Source organism: Phyllobates terribilis, unplaced genomic scaffold (genome assembly GCF_046119375.1).
Source record: "Phyllobates terribilis strain yellow unplaced genomic scaffold, ASM4611937v1 Scaffold_1__5_contigs__length_1240528914, whole genome shotgun sequence".
In the NCBI taxonomy this organism is placed as follows: Eukaryota; Metazoa; Chordata; class Amphibia; order Anura; family Dendrobatidae; genus Phyllobates; species Phyllobates terribilis.
The window spans coordinates 73,100,912-73,119,051 of record NW_027362761.1 but is presented as its reverse complement, the minus strand read 5'-3'; the positions used below and the strand labels follow the sequence as shown (position 1 = coordinate 73,119,051).

Genomic DNA, 18,140 nt, shown 5'->3' with positions numbered 1-18,140 from the left:
AAGTTTTTATCCTCTTAATAGATTGCAATCATCATATTATATAGCACAGTGTACTTACAATTGCTCATTTTACCTTTCTACCCAGTTAATTCTTCTGCTTTCCATTAGGTCTATAACATCACATGATTAGAGACAGACTAACCAAATTCTTCTCAGGAAGTCTCTTTTCCCTATATGAATCATCCCCCTCTTCAGCTCCTGCCTCAGCTGCTCTGTTCCTCCCCCCCTGCCAGTGATGTTGAATTGTAGATCTAATGCTGACTCATGTAGGGAAATGTCTCTACATAGAGTTTAGAAGAATTCATTTAGTCTGTTTTTAATCATGTCCTGTGTTAGACCTAATGGAAAAGAGAAGAATTAACTGAACACAAGGGCAAAGTGAGCAATTGTAAGTACACAGTGCTATATAATATGATGACTGCAACATATTAAGAGGAGGGGGCGAATTGCTGGGGGCGAACTGCTGGGGGCGAAACATCCAATTCCCAAAATTTTGATGGGAGTGCTTCTTTAATGAATGAAAAAAAATATTCTGTAGATATTTCAACACATTCTTTTTTATTACATGACCATGACCCATGATGAGTCTCACCCATTTGTTAACCTGGCCTAGTAAAAATGAGTGTCAATATGCTTTATAGCGAGTTTTAACATTTAAAAGAGACGCCTTTATATGTAGCAATAGCCACGTCACATGTCTTTTTACAATTTTGTTAGCTTTTCAGATCACTTATTTCCTCTTGTCTTATCATGTCAGCAAATGCTAATTTTTAGGATGTCATTAAATGATTTGTCAATCACTGCAGATGTTTACAGTGGACAATGATTGGAAACCTTTAATCTGACTTTTTTTTAGTCAATTATCATCCTGTTTGAAAGTTTGGGTAAAGTGTTAAATGACCAATGTCAAACTAGTACAATTCTTTATGTCTAAATTATAAATCTGTTTCAAATTTGTGTCATATCTAAGAAAAATGTGACTTCATTTTTTTTCTTTTATCTGTCCCAGCCTTAACATCCTTTCCTCTTACTGATTGTAGTTAAAGGGAATCTGTCAGCAGGTTTTTGCTATGGAGTCTGATAGCAGCATAATGCAGAGACAGAGAGCCTGATTCCAGTGATGTATCACTTACTGCACTGCTTGATATAGTTTTGATAGAATTCCTGTGTTGTCTGACATAGATGTTACAGAGCTAAGACTTCTGGGCTGTGTATAACCCCACCCACGCCCGTCTGGCAGCTTCCTGTGGTACACTATGAATTGTCAGCAAGCTGCTAATCAGTAATTTTGGGCTGGGTTACAATGATTTGGGCTGCAGGAGACCTGTAGTTAGGCAGTGATAATATCCTGCTGATAAAACAATGATTGTATTGAAACTAAAGCACACAACCTAATAAGTGACACATCCCCATAATTAGGCTTTCTGCCCTCACATTATGCTGCTCTCAGTTTAAATAGCAAAAACCTGGTGATAGATTCCCTTTAAGCGGTTATTTAAACCAACTGGCCAGGTAAAGATATTTGGGCATATTTATCAATAATGTCTAATTCTTTGGCAGTACAAACGTAACATGTGCCAGATTTATCATAGTAGCTCATGATGTTTGATAAATCTGGTACATTTTTAGAATGTCTAGTCTAAGTTAACGCAAAGTGCCTCTAACACATAATTTGTTTAGTTCTCCTTCTTCAGGATGTGTCACCTTTCAGACCAATAGACCAAACCAACACGTTTACACACCCTAGTGAAGGGTAATAGAGATATTCCACAGAAAATAGGGCATGATATCCTAAGAAGATTAGTCACACCCAAGTGGAATATGCTAGGGACACTGAATAAAGGACATCGTCGATTAGGGTCATTTACTAATGGAGAAAAAACAGCGACAAAAAAGCCATGCAACTGAATTGTAAGAATAGAAAATCTTTATTTAACATTTATATATTAGAACAATTATCACACAATTGAAGCCGGACGTGCACGTAACCCAGAAGAGTTGGCATACAAAGTAATTACATAGAGACTCACTCTCACTGTATTAATATCCCCGTAGTCCCAACTACTACATGATTGTATCCGGTAGCAGAGCAAATACCCTTAGTGCATATAGACCATGTATTTACCTTAAGTAAGAAGGACTGGAGTAATGCCGCTTGCTAGGTGGGCGCACGTCTTTCTGTCACACTAGGACATGTTTTAACGATTTCAGTACTGGAGAAAATATGTTTCTTTCTTCTTAGAATGAGTTATTGCCTGTTGGCTTAAGACAAAAGAACCAGACAAACAAAATACCAACGGGACCCTTCCAGCGAGAAGCCCTGCTAGGCCATTTAGAAAAGCAAGCCAAGGAAATGAAAGACAGAGACGATTTGGTCCCTTATACCGGAGAAAAAAGAGGTATGAGTTGTGTCTACTGGCTGCCTTGGTGACAGCTATGAGAAGAGAAAATATAACCCAAACGCTTCTATTAAAAGTCATTGTGTAGGCTTTTGCAGGGATGAACATTTGTTGAAGGAGTACCTTTACCATGCTCTCTGTCTCCTGTGATGAAGCAAGGTCATGACAGCTAAAAGTCACATATGTTGTGATCCGGGAACAAGCCTTCTCTGCAGCTGTTTAATCTTTGTAGGGATAACAACTTAATAAGATGGTGAAGGTTTTTAGTTCATTTGTGAAGCAGTAACATTCATCCCTGTTCTCTGCAGGTTATATTTGGCCTTGGTAAATGGGTGTTAGTCACAAAATAGGACTGTCCCTTTGTTCTCTTGCCTGGCAATCTCTCAAGCTTTCATAACTCCTCCATACAACAAGACAAAAATAGACACTGTAACATTCCCGACTTTTTGCTATGCATGTGTCCTTATCTCTTCTGCTGAGTATCCCACAGTTCTTAAAGCATTCATAGCTCTTATCTTGCTTTGAAATGCTGTTGAAATGTTTCTAAAATGTCTTTAAAGCCTCTGCATTTTTTTCTGTCTGTAAAATTATAATTATTTCAAGATTCTTTGCTAAAATAGGTTTTTCTCCAAAATGAGGGCATTGACTCTCAGTTCGTGAGTGGGTGATTTAAGAGCTGAGATTGAGATTTCTGCATTATATTCTCCCATATACAGCTAGTACTACTATCTCATTAATGTGGTTTCCTGACCCATTCATTGGCCATCACATCCAGAGAGAGGCTGAATGCAGAGGTGGCCAGGTATATTCACTTTTCTGGGATCTAGACAAAAAAGTGCAGTAGTTTCTGTGACTCACGCTCCTTGTGAATGCTGACACCCAAGGGGGATGGTGAAAACACAGGATAAAGAGGAGCAACACTGCACTGCCTGGTGCTATAAAAGCACTTTTATTACTCATCACTGATAAAATCAGAGTAAAAACAGAAGTTTGTGAAAAAATAAAACAAGAAAAGACATATCTGAATGAACACGTCTTTGATCATGCACTAGAATCTTCTTCAGTTTCAAGAAAGATGGTGATAACGCCCCCCACCGTTCTGGAGATAGGTGGTGGTCTCAGAAGAGGTAGGACCTGCCTCAATCAGATATTTATTACATATCCTGTGGATATGCTATAAATGTTTAAGAAGTAAATACCCATTTAGGGGGAATCTGTCTGCAAGATTTTACCCAACAAACTATTTATATGCACATGTAGCTCTTCAAAGACCTTCAATACCTTTATAAGGCCAGTCTGTTCCTCCGTAAGTGAGAAATCAGCGTTTGAATTAATATGCAAATAGCGATGTTAGATCTGAAACCTCTGTTACTCCAGCTCTGTTCCCTGCCCAGCGCCACCTCATCTTGATTGACTGACAGCCCATAAGCTGTGTAATTTAAAGTACCACTCCAGTAGGCGGTTTATTCAGCTCTGGAGTGGTGCTTCCAATCTAAAGTTCCTGTCCACAGTCTTATACTTACCCCCTTCCATCTTCACCTATATGGGCACTGCTCCGGTCCCACAGTATCATCTTTAGACAGCAACTTCTGTTACGTCACGAGCTCTCAATGCAAGTCTATGAGAGCCTGAACGAGGCCAGAACTAGGCTCTCATAGACTTGTATTAAAAAGTCCAGGAAAATAGTCGTCACTCCGTGTATATGGTGGTGCTCGTGGAAAAGATGAAGTTCCAAAGAAGAAAAAGGTCCCAGCACTCACTCAATTTACAAAAGCTTGGGAGGGACTGAAACGTTTTGCTATTTTTCTATGTGGAATAAACGAATTAATCTTTTCAAGTGAGTGCTGGGACCTGTTTCTTCTTTGTATTGAAAAGTGACCTTCGGCTCGCTCCAACAAACTGGAGTGATCCAGCAGGTCGAAAACTGCTGGAGACCGACGGGAGCGGCAAAACGAAATGGTCAGATTAGTTCTACTAATAGCCTAAAAGCTATTTATTACAAATGGACTATTGTATATTGTACATATACGATAGGGGGAGTTATTATTCTATCTTTTATTTTTTTATTGTTTTTTTTAGGAAAACCTTGGATTCCTAAGATTAAGCCAGCAGATCCAGTTCTAGAAAATGTCACGCTTGAGCCAGAACTAGAGGAAGCTTTGGCCAATGCCTCCGATGCTGAGCTGTGTGACATTGCAGGTGAGTATTAGCCTAATAAGTGAAAAAAGAAAAAAGACAATTTAAACCACTAAATCTAATTTAGTTGTTTTATTCTCCATGTAAAATAATAATCCTTGTTAATGAAGAGGTTGATGCAAACTACCAGATACAGTAATTAGCTGTTTCTTTCAGCCTATAGCAACTGAATGGAGCAGCAGTGAGTTTGTGCATTAAAAAAAAACAGGGAAGGGGGTGTGAGTAGGGCAGTGCAATACATAGAAGAAGAACAGCACTCCTCGTATCGTTGGTGCACGGATAGGGTCCCAACCGTTATGATACAAATAATAGTAGAATCCGGCACTCAATCAAGGGCAGTGCAATAACTGTTGGTGGTCCCTGTAGTGGGGCCACCTGTGATTGAACATAGATCACCTGCCCTTTGTCTATATAAAGAAGCCTTAAAGGGGTTGTCCGGTCAAAAGTGATAAGTCTACAGTCAGTCTGTGTGACTGCAGACTTATGAATCCCCCCAGCGCACGCACTGTGAGCTGCGGGGATTCTATGGTTTCAGACCCGGAACTGCAGGGTATGTATGACTTATACATACCCCCGGCCAGTCGGCGCTGCTTCGCTCCATACACTTGTATGGAGTGAGGTCACGCCCCGTTTAGTGACACGGATGGCCAGTGGGCGCGTCTGACTAGAAGGCGCAGGCTCACTCAATACAAGTGTATGGAGAGCGAGGCCACGCCCACTGGCCGGGAGTATGTATAACTCATACATAGCCTCCGGTCGCGGGTATGAAACCGGCGAATCCCCGCAGTGCACAGTGCGTGCGCTGGTGGGATTCATAAGTCTGCAGTCACAGAGAGTGACTGCAGACTTATCACTTTTGACCAGACAACCCCTTTAAAGGGGTTTCCCTGCAATCAGTGCTTTTAAAGTTTTTTAGGATCAGAAATTTCTTTGCTGCTGGCATAATGAATTTTAATTAAAAAGGGAATCTCCATGAACAATTATCTCCTCATCGGCTTTCGTTAGGTAAAAAAAATAAAATCAGATTTACTCACCCTCCCAAGCTCCAGCAATGCCTCTCTGTATCTGCAGCCTTTGTTGACAGGGAGGGTGAATAATGCTGATTTTTGCTTAGCGCAAGCCAGTGTTTTAGGCGGTAATATGTATAGTATACTTTGCACAAGCCCTATTACATTGAGATTAGGAAGAGTTATTGGTGTTGTATATGCTGACAATATTGGCATATACAGTGCCTTGTGAAAGTATTTGGCCCCCTTGAACTTTTCTACCTTTTGCCACATTTTTGGCTTCAAACATAAAGATATAAAATTCTAATTTTTTGGGGGAAGAATCAACAACAAGTGGGACACAATGGTGAAGTGGAACAAAATTTATTGGATATTTTAAACTTTTTAAAAAAATTAAAAACTGAAAAGTGGGGCGTGCAATATTATTTGGCCCCTTTACTTTCAGTGCAGCAAACTCACTCCAGAAGTTCAGTGAGGATCTCTGAATGATCCAATGTTGTCCTAAATGACTGGTAATGATAAATAGAATCTATCTGTGTGTAATCAAGTCTTCGTATAAATGCACCTGCTCTGTGATAGTCTCAGGGTTCTGTTTCAAGTGCAGAGAGCATCATGAAGACCAAGGAACACACCAGGCAGGTCCGAGATACTGTTGTGGCGAAGTTTAAAGCTGGATTCGGATACAAAAATATTTCCCAAGTTTTAAACATCTCAAGGAGCACTGTGCAAGCGATCATATTGAAATGGAAGGAGTATCAGACCACTGCAAATCTACCAAGACCCGGCAGTCCCGCTAAACTTTCATCTCGAACAAGGAGAACACTGATCAGAGATGCGGCCAAAAGGCCCATGATCACTCTGGATGAACTGCAGAGATCTACAGCTGAGGTGGGAGAGTCTGTCCATAGGACAACAATCAGTCGTACACTGCACAAATCTGGCCTTTATGGAAGAGTGGCAAGAAGAAAGCCATTTCTCAAAGATATCCATAAAAGTCTCGTTTGACGTTTGCCACAAACAAGCCACCTGGGAGACACAACAAACATGTGGAATAAGGTGCTCTGGTCAGATGAAACCAAAATCGAACTTTTTGGCCACAATGCAAAACGATATGTTTGGCGTAAAAGCAACACAGCTCATCACCCTCAAAACACCATCCCCACTGTCAAACGTGGTGGCAGCATCATGGTTTGGGCCTGCTTTTCTTCAGCAGGGACAGGCAAGATAGTTAAAATTGATGGGAAGATGGACGGAGCCAAATACAGGACCATTCTGGAAGAAAACCTGTTGGAGTCTGCAAAAGACCTGAGACTGGGACGGAGATTTATCTCCCAACAAAACAATGATCCCAAACATAAAGCAAAATCTACAATGGAATGGTTAAAAAATAAACGTATCCAGGTGTTAGAATGGCCAAGTCAAAGTCCAGACCTGAATCCAATCGAGAATCTGTGGAAAGAGCAGAAAACTGCTGTTCACAAACGCCCTCCATCCAACCTCAATGAGCTCGAGCTGTTTTGCAAGGAAGAATGGGCAAGAATTTCAGCCTCTCGATGTGCAAAACTGATAGAGACATACCCCAAGCGACTTGCAGCTGTAATCGCAGCAAAAGGTGGCGCTACAAAGTATTAACTCAAGGGGTCCTAATAATATTGCATGCCCCACTTTTCAATTTTTAATTTTTTAAAAAAGTTTAAAATATCCAATAAATTTCGTTCCACTTCATGATTGTGTCCCACTTGTTGTTGATTCTTCCCCTAAAAATGTGAATTTTATATCTTTTTTTGAAGCCAGAAATGTGGCAAAAGGTAGAAAAGTTCAAGGGGGCCAAATACTTTCACAAGGCACTGTATATTAGCTGCCTCTGAATCTATTTATTATACAAGATGCACATCCACAGCGCAACAACTCTAGTAAAGATTGTGAGTTCCTAAATATGTTTAAATTTAACAAATCTCAATAGTTTTCTTTAGGAAAGTAAATACTGGAGAATTAAGATGGCCGACACCTTGTTACTTTTACAGAAATCTGTCCTAGAATGGTGCCTTTGAGCATGTGCAGCAGGATGCTTCACTGCAGTGACCTGGAGACTACCTATACCATGTACTATCATTCAGAAAGACAAGGTGGACAGCAGTGTGAGAAGCCTCATTTTACCTTAGCACCACTGATATCTGCAGTATTAAATCAGAAAGACAAGGTGGACAGCAGTTTGAGCGACTTTTTCTTACCTCGATACCTCTGGTATCTCCAGTATTAGATCAGAAATACTGGGTGGAATGCAGTGTGAGCACTCTCTTCTTAGCGCAGCACTCCTGTTATCTCCAGTATTAGATCAGAAATACTTACTGAACAGCAGTGTGAACAGCCTCTTAGATTAGAAAGACAGGGTAGACAGCAGTGTGAGAAGCCTCTTCTTGCCTCAGCACCTGTGTTAGCTTCAGTATTAGATCAGAAATACAGAGTGGACAGTAGTGTGAGCAGCTTCAACTTACTTTAAAACGCCTGATATGTCCAGTAGTAGGTCAGAAATATAGGATCGCCAGCAGTGTGAATAGCATCTCATTACCTCAGTGCTGCTGGTATCTTCAGTATCAGATCATATAGACAGGGTGGACAGTACTGTGAGCAGCCTTTTTCTACCTCAGCAACCCTGTTACCCCTGTTATTTTCAGTATTAGATCAGAAAGACAGAGTGAAGCATCCTCTCCTTACCTCAGCACTCCTGGTATCTCCATTATTAAATTAGAAAGACAGGGTGGACAGCAGTGTATGCAGGCTTTTCTTACCTAAGCACTCTGTTATGTCCAGTTAAACAATACACTGAGAACACATCTTCATACACATGAAGGGATTGGTCAATGCATCCTATTGTATTGGCACCTATCCTAAAATTCTAGGACAGGTTTCTGTCAGTGTAATAGCAGCCACTATAATTCTATAGTGATGAAGTCATGGGGATACCATCACAGAGAGTGGCCAGAAGATTGCGACATCTTGTTTCACGAGCTCCTGCACTGATTATAACTGCTTCACCATCTTATTAAACAGATCCGTTTTTTTCCTTGCTGGCAGTGCAGGGGTTAATCAATTCAGTTGCTCTCTTTGAGCTCTCCATCCTGGATTGTCTCAGCTGTTCAGTGTTGGCCACTTCCCTCTGCTATATATGCTCGTCACTGGCACTTGGGAATAGTCAGTGATAGTTCTTAATGCCTAGTTAGGAGTTGGAGGAGAAGTTCAGTGTTTGGAGTTGGTGGTTGGAGGGTTTTTCTGGAGATTTCTGCGTGGAGTTTGTGTTTTCAACACCATTCTCTCCTATTTGGTTTCACCTTCGTATACTTCCTCTGTATTCCACTCTGTTGTTTGGTGACTGTTTTTTTGTATGATAGTAATTTTCATTTAACCCTGTCTGTCTTCCCTTGTCTGTCTGGTTAGTGTTATCCTATACACTTCGGCCTCACACCTCCCTGGGTAAGGGAGGGAACAGATAAGGGTTAAGATAGGAGCATAGCAAGGTACGTGACCCCGGCGTCTCCACTGTCAGAAGTAATCCGGGGGACAGGGATAGACTAGGGTGCCCCTAGTTAGAGGGATTGGGTAGGTGCCCACCATCCCTAGATGACCTCGGTATTTCCATTTGCTAATTAAAAGTATTTAGGAATTTATTTATAATGATACTTTCTTTAGTTATTTCTTTCATTCCTTTTGAACCCCTTTAACCACTCCATCTTTCTTTTTGTGTTTTGGCGTAGGCTCTAAAAATATGCAATAAATGGCATCAAATAGTGATAAATGTGGCATGACCATAAAATATCACAACTCGTGCAAAAATTATGGAGAATATGCAATTATAAATGTCTCTCACTATCTACATATTATTTGTATTTCTTCCTTGTTTAAACTGGGTCTTTTGTAGATTTTTTTTTTACAAAAAAAGTGTACTGTTAGGCTGGAGTCACACTAGCGTGAAAAAAATTTGTCTGATGTTGATCCAGAAAAGTAGGACGAGTGTCATGCGAGTATCATGCGATTACAATGTGATTTTTCAAAATTAGCATCTGTATGACATGCGTATGCAATCCGTATGCAATGTGTTTTTAACATCATCTTTTACATACTGTAATTCTCTATGTAATTTAAAGTTAGTTTACAAACTAATAAAGCGGTCTTATATACATATATATAATAGATAGATAAATACAGTAGATAAATGCAATAGATAGCTGTCCATGAGATACATAATTAGTGCTGTGCATGTGTAGCTTACTGTACATGTATTTAGCTAATAAAAAAATAAATGAAAAAAAAATTGGTGTGGGGTCCCCACAATTTTTAATAACCAGCCAAGAGTAAAAAGACAGCTGTGAGCTAGTCTTAATATGCTGAGAAGGGACCAATAACCATGAAGCTTCCCAGCCTTTTAATATCAGCTCACAGTTGTCTACTAGCATTTACTGGTTATTAAAAAGGGGGACCCTAAAAAAATGATGTTGGGTCCTCCCTATTTTTAATAACCAGCAAAGGCTAAACAGACAGCTGTGGGCTGCTATTAATAGGCTGGCAATTTCCATGGTTATTGGCCCCTTCCCAGCCTAATAGGACCAGCCCTCAGCTGCCCTAGAAATGGTGCATCCATTAGATACGCCATTTCTAGCACTAAGTTCGGCTCTTCCCAATTGCCCTGGTGCATTGACAATCGAGGTAATGGGTTTGTGGGGTTGATATCAGCAGCTGTTGCTGACATCAAGCCCTGGGGTTAGTAGTGGAGAGGTGTATGCCAGACACCCCCTTACTAACCGTATAGTCAAAAGAAATGAACACACACACAGAAAAGTCCTTTATTTGTAAAAATCACTATCTGACAGTTTCCCTTTTTCACCCATTTATTAAAAAAAAAAATAATCCACACCGACCGCACGACGATCCCCATCTTCTTTGTCCAGTGTAAGGAGCCCCGTTCAGAGAACGAAGCTCCAAAGACTGGAGCAGCAGTCAGTCAATTCTCATGCGGCGCTCCACGAGAACCCAGCTGCTGTGATGAGCAATGACTTCATTAAGGTTATCGCAGTTCACAGCTGCTGGGTCTCACGCTGCACAGCGCGAGAGGCTGGAATGATGAGCGGTAACGTTACTACTCATCATTCTGGCTTTCATGCTGCCCTCTGTGTGACCCGGCGGCTGTGAACTGCGGTAACCTTACTGACCTAACCACTCGCAGCGTGAGACCCTGTCCCAATTCTCATCTGCGAGTGGTGACATCAGTAAGGTTACCGCAGTTCAGCGACTGTGAAATTCGGTAACCTTATTGACATCAGTGGTCGTCACAGCAGCCGGGTTCTCGCATAGCGCAGTGAGAACCAGCATTGGCAGCTGCTCCAGTCTGTGGAGCTTTTTTTCTCTGAACAGGGCTCCATATGACGCGCCCCCTGGGCCGCGTGGGGAACCCGGAACCGGGCCCTTTTGTGGGATGCTGGGTGTTGTAGTCACCGTGGCGGCGACCCGGTCCCGTGGCTTAGGGTGGTCAAACCAGTGGCAGTCTTTTATGGGGTTTTTATGGTTAAATGTCCGACTACGCCACCCGTGGATTGCGGTCAGTGCGAACCGCTGCTGCAAGGTGGACCGCTGGGGCCGATGGTGTATGCAGCTGAGGTCGTGTAACTCCCCACGGGAGGAGTGCAGCCCCAGGGCAGTGTAGTAGATGGTAGGGGTGATGGTGCGGGCGTCCCAGCACTAGTAGTGATGTATGCGGTGAGAAAGCACAAAGACAAGGTATTGCAGTTCAAGTTCTTTACTCACAGTTCTCATCTAGGTCACTTATGCGCAGGTAGGACCGCCCGAGCCGTGCTGCGTCCACCAGGCAGGGGGCTCGATCAACCCCCAGGCAATTCCGGAGTGTGGCACAGGACTCCCTTCTATCCTTTCGTCAGCCGTGCCCCACCAGTGACACTACTTCTGTCCAGCTGCCTCGGGTCTTCTCCTGGGAGAACTGGGTGTCCACTTCCCTGACCCTATGTGGTGTGCCTTTCTAGTAGGTGTAGTGAGGGGTCGCACCAGTAAATGGTCACGACCGCCGGTCCTTGGCTGAGGATTAGTTGCCTCCACCAACTTGGGATCCGGTACCCTGTTCTGCCAACCCGTCACCCGCAATCTCCTGGGTCCTTAGGGTTCCTTCTGCTTCCGTGTCTCTGGGCCTCTCTTGGTGTTCTGTTCCTTCTTACTTTGCTTTCTGTTCCTTTCTGTTTCCGTTCCTCTCCTCTGGCCTTCCTCCTAGGCCTGCCTCGTGGAGCTGGGCCCAGACTGAGCCACAGCTCCCTGTCAGCCCTCTCTGGCTGAACTGACCTTCTTCTCTACTCCTCCTGCCTGAACTGACCCAGAACTAAGATGGTGCCCACCTCTTATACCTCCCTCTCTGTGTATGAGCCCAGGTGGCTTGCAACCAATGGGCTCCTACCTATGCCCAGAAACCGTCCCCTCCTGCTCCTACATCACTGGGTTTTCCTCCCCCCTCCCCACTCCAGCCAGGGACATGTTCTGTCGTGCCTGCATTACTGTACTAATGGGAGCACCGTTGAGCTGTCCCCCGGAAATGGGGTGTGTGTGATGCATGCAGCTAACCGAGCCCTGGTCCACACACCATCCTTACCTGGGAGTGGGATATCACACCTCTGGTTGAGGTGCAATACCTCTGTAGCGACCGAACCCTCTGGGCGCTACATTCCCCCCTGGTAAACCACTGCACGTCCTCGGGCTGGAAAAGAGCAAAGACATTTGATTACCAGACATGCAAAACTTTTTCAAAACATTTTTACAGTAGGAAACGGACGACATTGTTCAATTCCCTTTATGGGAAACATTTTCCTCTTCTTTAACACTTTTCTTTCATTAGATATTGTCAATACTACGGAACTCTTTTGTCACATAAAACATAATCTAAAACATTTGCATTATCACCTAGCAGCATATAAAGTTTTTCCATATAAAACACTTTCAAGCAAAACATATTCTTGGATCCTGGCCACGGTGCAACTTGCGACCAGGTGTTCATTCTTCTTTTTAGTGCAAAAACTTCATAAAACTTTTAAACGTGAGGGATTCTCTGTCCCGAGGTAGACGTTGCAGTCTTTTTATAAAACCAGTAGGGGGCGCTTTAGGAAGCGCAACTATTTACAGGGACGGCCGCTCTCAGTCCTCGGCCAGATAGGGAAAAGGGATGGCTGTTCTCAGTCCCCAGCCAGATAAAGGGTATAGAGGGCAACTTTCAAACAAGTAACTGTCTCATAACAGTCCCAGTAGAAACAGCTCCACAACAGTTCTGATACCCTGACGGGTAACTATTTACAAAGGCGCTTTCTCTCCTTTACTGCAGGCGACGTCCTCCATATGCGCCTTGCTCCTCCTGGTAGTCTTCAGGCCCGTCCGGACCCTCTTGACTTCCTCCACAGTTGTATTGTAGCTCCTCCTCTGTGAGCCGGTGGATGTGGAGGGCATATAATCCCTTTGCGCCCTTGTGCCGGGTGTAGGTGACCACGTCACCAGGGTACAGGTCACGTCCGTGATGCCCCTCTGGCAGGTGACTCTCGACGTCCCTTCTTGTCACGAAGACGTCGTTCGCGGCCTCCGGGTCTCTAATGAAGCCCCAGCCGTGCTCCAGCTGGAACTTTATTACGGTCCCGGTGGCTCGGGGACCGCGGGCGGCTTGGGGATCCTGACGGGCTCTCCGCTTCTGTTCTGCGCTCCGGGCTTGGAGTCGCTCCTCCCTGATACGCCTCTCCCGCCGCTCTCTCTAAGGTAGCTAGCTGCTGACGGCAGGACTCCAGGCGACGGGCTGCGTCCGCCCGGGTTTCCTGGGTGAACCCCATTAGGTTTTTGCCAGTGGGGTCCCACTCGAGCTGGACATCCTGTAGTGAGGGCTGGGTGACTTCCACAGGCTCCGGAGCAGGTATCAGGGGCTCGCACAGGGGTTGAACTCTCCATGGGCGGCCGCTGGTCAGCTTGGCCGGCCACACCAAGGGCAGTCCATCCGGGCCGGTGTGCTGGGCGAACAGATCCACGCCCAGGGGTGGTATGGCAGGGGGCCCCGGTTGGGGAGCAGCGTCCGGGGGCACTCGGCCTTGCGACCAGGCCGGTGGTCGCCTGCTGGTCGTGCCCGGGAGTGGCACAGTCAAGGTAGGGGGCGCTGGTGAGGCAGCGATGCCCGGGTGCACTAGGCCTTGCGCCCTGGCCTGTGACATCTCTCCCTTTATTGCGTCCGGGGTTAAAGGGCGCGGGGCGGGGCGTAGCCGCGGCTCTTGCTGCCTGAGGCCTAACCGGGAGTGGCGGAGGCACGGTGGCAGGTACGGTTCCTGGGGCTTTGGGTCCCGCAGCGGGAGGCGGGGGCAGGCTTGCGGCCTCAGGGCTTGGGGTGATGATGTCCCCGTTACTTGCCTCGGTCTTTGTGGCCTCCTCCGCGGCGTCGTCTTCAGCCACCGGTCCACCTTCACCGCCCTCGGAGGCGGGCGTGCTGCTCGGCCCTGGTGATGTCTCCTGCTGGTGGGTTACAGGCCACCGAGCCGACTCCTCCTTTCACCCGGCAAACACATCCCGCTGCGCCCGGACCATCCTCCGGTCCAAATCCTCCAGCGCAGCTCGTGCACACTCCAGGTCTCTGGGGAGCTGTGCCAGCAACTCTGTTAGGCTGCACGGTGGTTCAGCCTGCAACAGGCTACGGGCCAGGGTGCTGGTGGGGTTCGTTGCTCCTTCCATTCCCGGGTGCGGTATGCCCAGACTGATCCAGACCGCACCCGGCCCGACAGTTTTCTTTCCTGTCCGCCCCCATTGGGGGTGGTCCTGGGGCCATCTGCTGACAATCACTTTCAGGGGCAGCCCCCCCACGTTGATGGACATCTCTACAGCCGCACTCATGGCTGTTGAGGGCAGGCTCCTTCTTTGGCGCCATTCTGTGACCTGGCCCACGATGGGAGGTGGCTTCTTGCTGTCTTTTGGCACGCACATTATGGCGTCCGTTCTGCTGGGGCGGGCGCCATTTTTCAACACAGTCAATTTCGATTAAACAGTCTCTTTCTCATCAGGTGCGCAATACCCGTTTGTGGCGGGTTGGTAACGATCCTGCCGACTACGCCAAAGTTGACGCGCCCCCTGGGCCGCGTGGGGAACCCGGAACCGGGAACTTTTGTGGGATGCTGGGTGTTGTAGTCACCGTGGCGGCGGCCCGGTCCCGTGGCTCAGGGTGGTCAAACCAGTGGCAGTCTTTTATGGGGTTTTTATGGTTTAATGTCTGACTACGCCACCCGTGGATTGCGGTCAGTGCGAACCGCCGCTGCAAGGCGGACCACTTGGGCCGATAGTGTATGCAGCTGAGGTCGTGTAACTCCCCACGGGAGGAGTGCAGCCCCAGGGCAGTGTAGTAGATGGTGGGGGTGATGGTGCGGGCGTCCCAGCACTAGTAGTGCTGTATGCGGTGAGAAAGCACAAAGACAAGGTATTGCAGTTCAAGTTCTTTACTCACAGTTCTCATCCAGGTCACTTATGCGGAGGTAGGACCGCCTGAGCCATGCTGCGTCCACCAGGCTGGGGGCTCGATCAACCCCCAGGCAATTCCGGAGTGTGGCACAGGACTCCCTTCTATCCTTTCGTCAGCCGTGCCCCACCAGTGACACTACTTCTGTCCTGCTGCCTCTGGTCTTCTCCTGGGAGGACTGGGTGTCCACTTCCCTGACCCTATGTGGTGTGCCTTTCTAGTAGGTGTAGTGAGGGGTCGCACCAGTAAATGGTCACGACCGCCGGTCCTTGGCTGAGGATTAGTCGCCTCCACCAACTTGGGATCCGGTACCCTGTTCTGCCAACTCGTCACCCGCAATCTCCTGGGTCGTTAGGGTTCCTTCTGCTTCCGTGTCTCTGGGCCTCTCTTGGTGTTCTGTTCCTTCTTACTTTGCTTTCTGTTCCTTTCTGTTTCCGTTCCTCTCCTCTGGCCTTCCTCCTAGGCCTGCCTCATGGAGCTGGGCCCAGACTGAGCCACAGCTCCCTGTCAGCCCTCTTTGGCTGAACTGACCTTCTTCTCTACTCCTCCTGCCTGAACTGACCCAGAACTAAGATGGTGCCCACCTCTTATACCTCCCTCTCTGTGTATGAGCCCAGGTGACTTGCAACCAATGGGCTCCTACCTATGCCCAGAAACCGTCCCCTCCTGCTCCTACATCACTGGGTTTTCCTCCCCCCTCCCCACTCCAGCCAGGGACATGTTCTGTCGTGCCTGCATTACTGTACTAATGGGAGCACCGTTGAGCTGTCCCCCGGAAATGGGGTGTGTGTGATGCATGCAGCTAACCGAGCCCTGGTCCACACACCATCCTTACCCGGGAGTGGGATATCACACCTCTGGTTGAGGTGCAATACCTCTGTAGCGACCGAACCCTCGGGGCGCTACACATACACTGGACGAAGAAGATGGGGATCGTCGTGGGACCTCCATTTTTGTGTGGATTATTTTATTTCTTTTTTAATAAATGGGTGAAAGAGGGAACTTGTCAGGGAGTGATTTTTACAAATAAAGGACTTTTCTGTGTGTGTGTTTATTTCTTTTGACTACAGGGTTAGTAATGGGGGTGTTTGACAGACACCTCTCCATGACTAACCCCGGGCATTGATGTGAGCGACAGCTGCTGACATCAACCCCACAAACCTATTACCCCGATTGCTAATGCACCAGGGCAATTGGTAAGAGCAACTATTGGATGCTCCATTTCTGGGGTGGCTGAGGGCTGGTCTTATTATTTGGTTTCACCTTCGTATACTTCCTCTGTATTCCACTCTGTTGTTTGGTGACTGTTTTTTTGTATGATAGTAATTTTCATTTAACCCTGTCTGTCTTCCCTTGTCTGTCTGGTTAGTGTTATCCTATACACTTTGGCCTCACACCACCCTGGGTAAGGGAGGGAACAGATAAGGGTTAAGATAGGAGCATAGCAAGATACGTGACCCCGGCGTCTCCACTGTCAGAAGTAATCCGGGGCACAGGGATAGACTAGGGTGCCCCTAGTTAGAAGGATTGGGTAGGTGCCCACCATCCCTAGATGACCTCGGTATTTCAATTTGCTAATTAACCCCTTAAGCCCCGAGGGTGGTTTGCACGTTAATGACCAGGCCAATTTTTACAATTCTGACCACTGTCACTTTATGAGGTAATTACTCTGGAACGCTTCAACGGATCCCCCTGATTCTGAGACTGTTTTTTCGTGACATATTGCACTTCATGATAGTGGTAAAATTTCTTCGATATCACTTGCGTTTATTTGTGAAAAAAATGGAAATTTGGCGAAAATTTTTAAAATTTTGCAATTTTCAAAATTTGAATTTTTATGCCCTAAAATCAGAGAGATATGTCACACAAAATAGTTAATAAATAACATTTCCCACATGTCTACTTTACATCAGCACAATTTTGGAATCAAAATTTTTTTTTGTTAGGGAGCTATAAGGGTTAAAAGTTGACCAGCGATTTCTCATTTTTCCAACAAAATTTACAAAACCATTTTTTTAGGGACCACATCACATTTGAAGTCACTTTGAGAGGTCTTTATGACAGAAAATACCAAAAAGTGACACCATTCTAAAAACTGCACCCCTCAAGGTGCTCAAAACCACATTCAAGAACTTTATTAACCCTTCAGGTGCTTCACAGGAATTTTTTGAATGTGGAAGAAAAAAATGAACATTTAACTTTTTTCACAAAAATGTTACTTTAGACCCAATTTTTTTTTATCTTCACAGAGGTAACAAGAAAAAATGGACCCCAAAATTGGTTGTGCAATTTCCCCTGGGCACGCAGATACCCAATATGTGGGGAAAATCACTGTTTGGGCGCACGGCAGGGCTCGGAAGGGAAGGAGCGCCATTTGACTTTTTGATTGTAAAATTTGCTTGAATAATTAGCGGACGCCATGTTGTGTTTGGAGAGCCCCTGTGTGCCCAAACATTGGAGCTCCCCCACAAGTGACCCCATTTTGGAAACTAGACCCCCCAAGGCACCTATCTAGATGCATAGTAAGCAGTTGGAACCCCCAGGTGCTTCACAAATTGATTCGTAAAAATGAAAAAGTGAAAAAAAAACACTTTTTCATATTTATGAATCAATTTGTGAAGCACCTGGGGGTTCCAAGTGCTCACTATGCATCTAGATAGGTGCCTTGGGGGGTCTAGTTTCCAAAATGGGGTCACTTATGGGGGAGCTCCAATGTTTGGGCACACAGGGACTCTCCAAATGCAACATGGTATCCGCTAACAAATTGAATGGAAAATCGGCTCAAATTGTTAGCGGACACCAAGTTGCGTTTGGAGAGCCCCTGTGTGCCCAAACTTTGGAACTCCCCCACAAGTGACCCCATTTTGGAAACTAGACACCCCAAGGCACCTATCTAGATGCATAGTAAGCACTTGGAACCCCCAGGTGCTTCACAAATTGATTCGTAAAAATGAAAAAGTGAAAAAAAAAACACTTTTTCATTTTTATGAATCAATTTGTGAAGCACCTGGGGGTTCCAAG

General features: G+C 45.7%; 1 protein-coding gene across 3 annotated transcripts in view; it reads left to right on the top strand.

Annotated features, from left to right (window-relative positions):
- TMOD1 (tropomodulin 1) overlaps positions 1-18,140 on the top strand; it is an 89,146-nt gene that overhangs the window by 19,594 nt on the left and 51,412 nt on the right. For all 3 annotated transcript variants that reach the window (XM_073664542.1, XM_073664551.1, XM_073664534.1), the window contains exons 3-4: positions 2,243-2,399; positions 4,479-4,598. In XM_073664542.1, the coding sequence (XP_073520643.1) occupies positions 2,243-2,399; positions 4,479-4,598 (277 nt within the window). The remainder of the gene's footprint in view (positions 1-2,242; positions 2,400-4,478; positions 4,599-18,140) is intronic.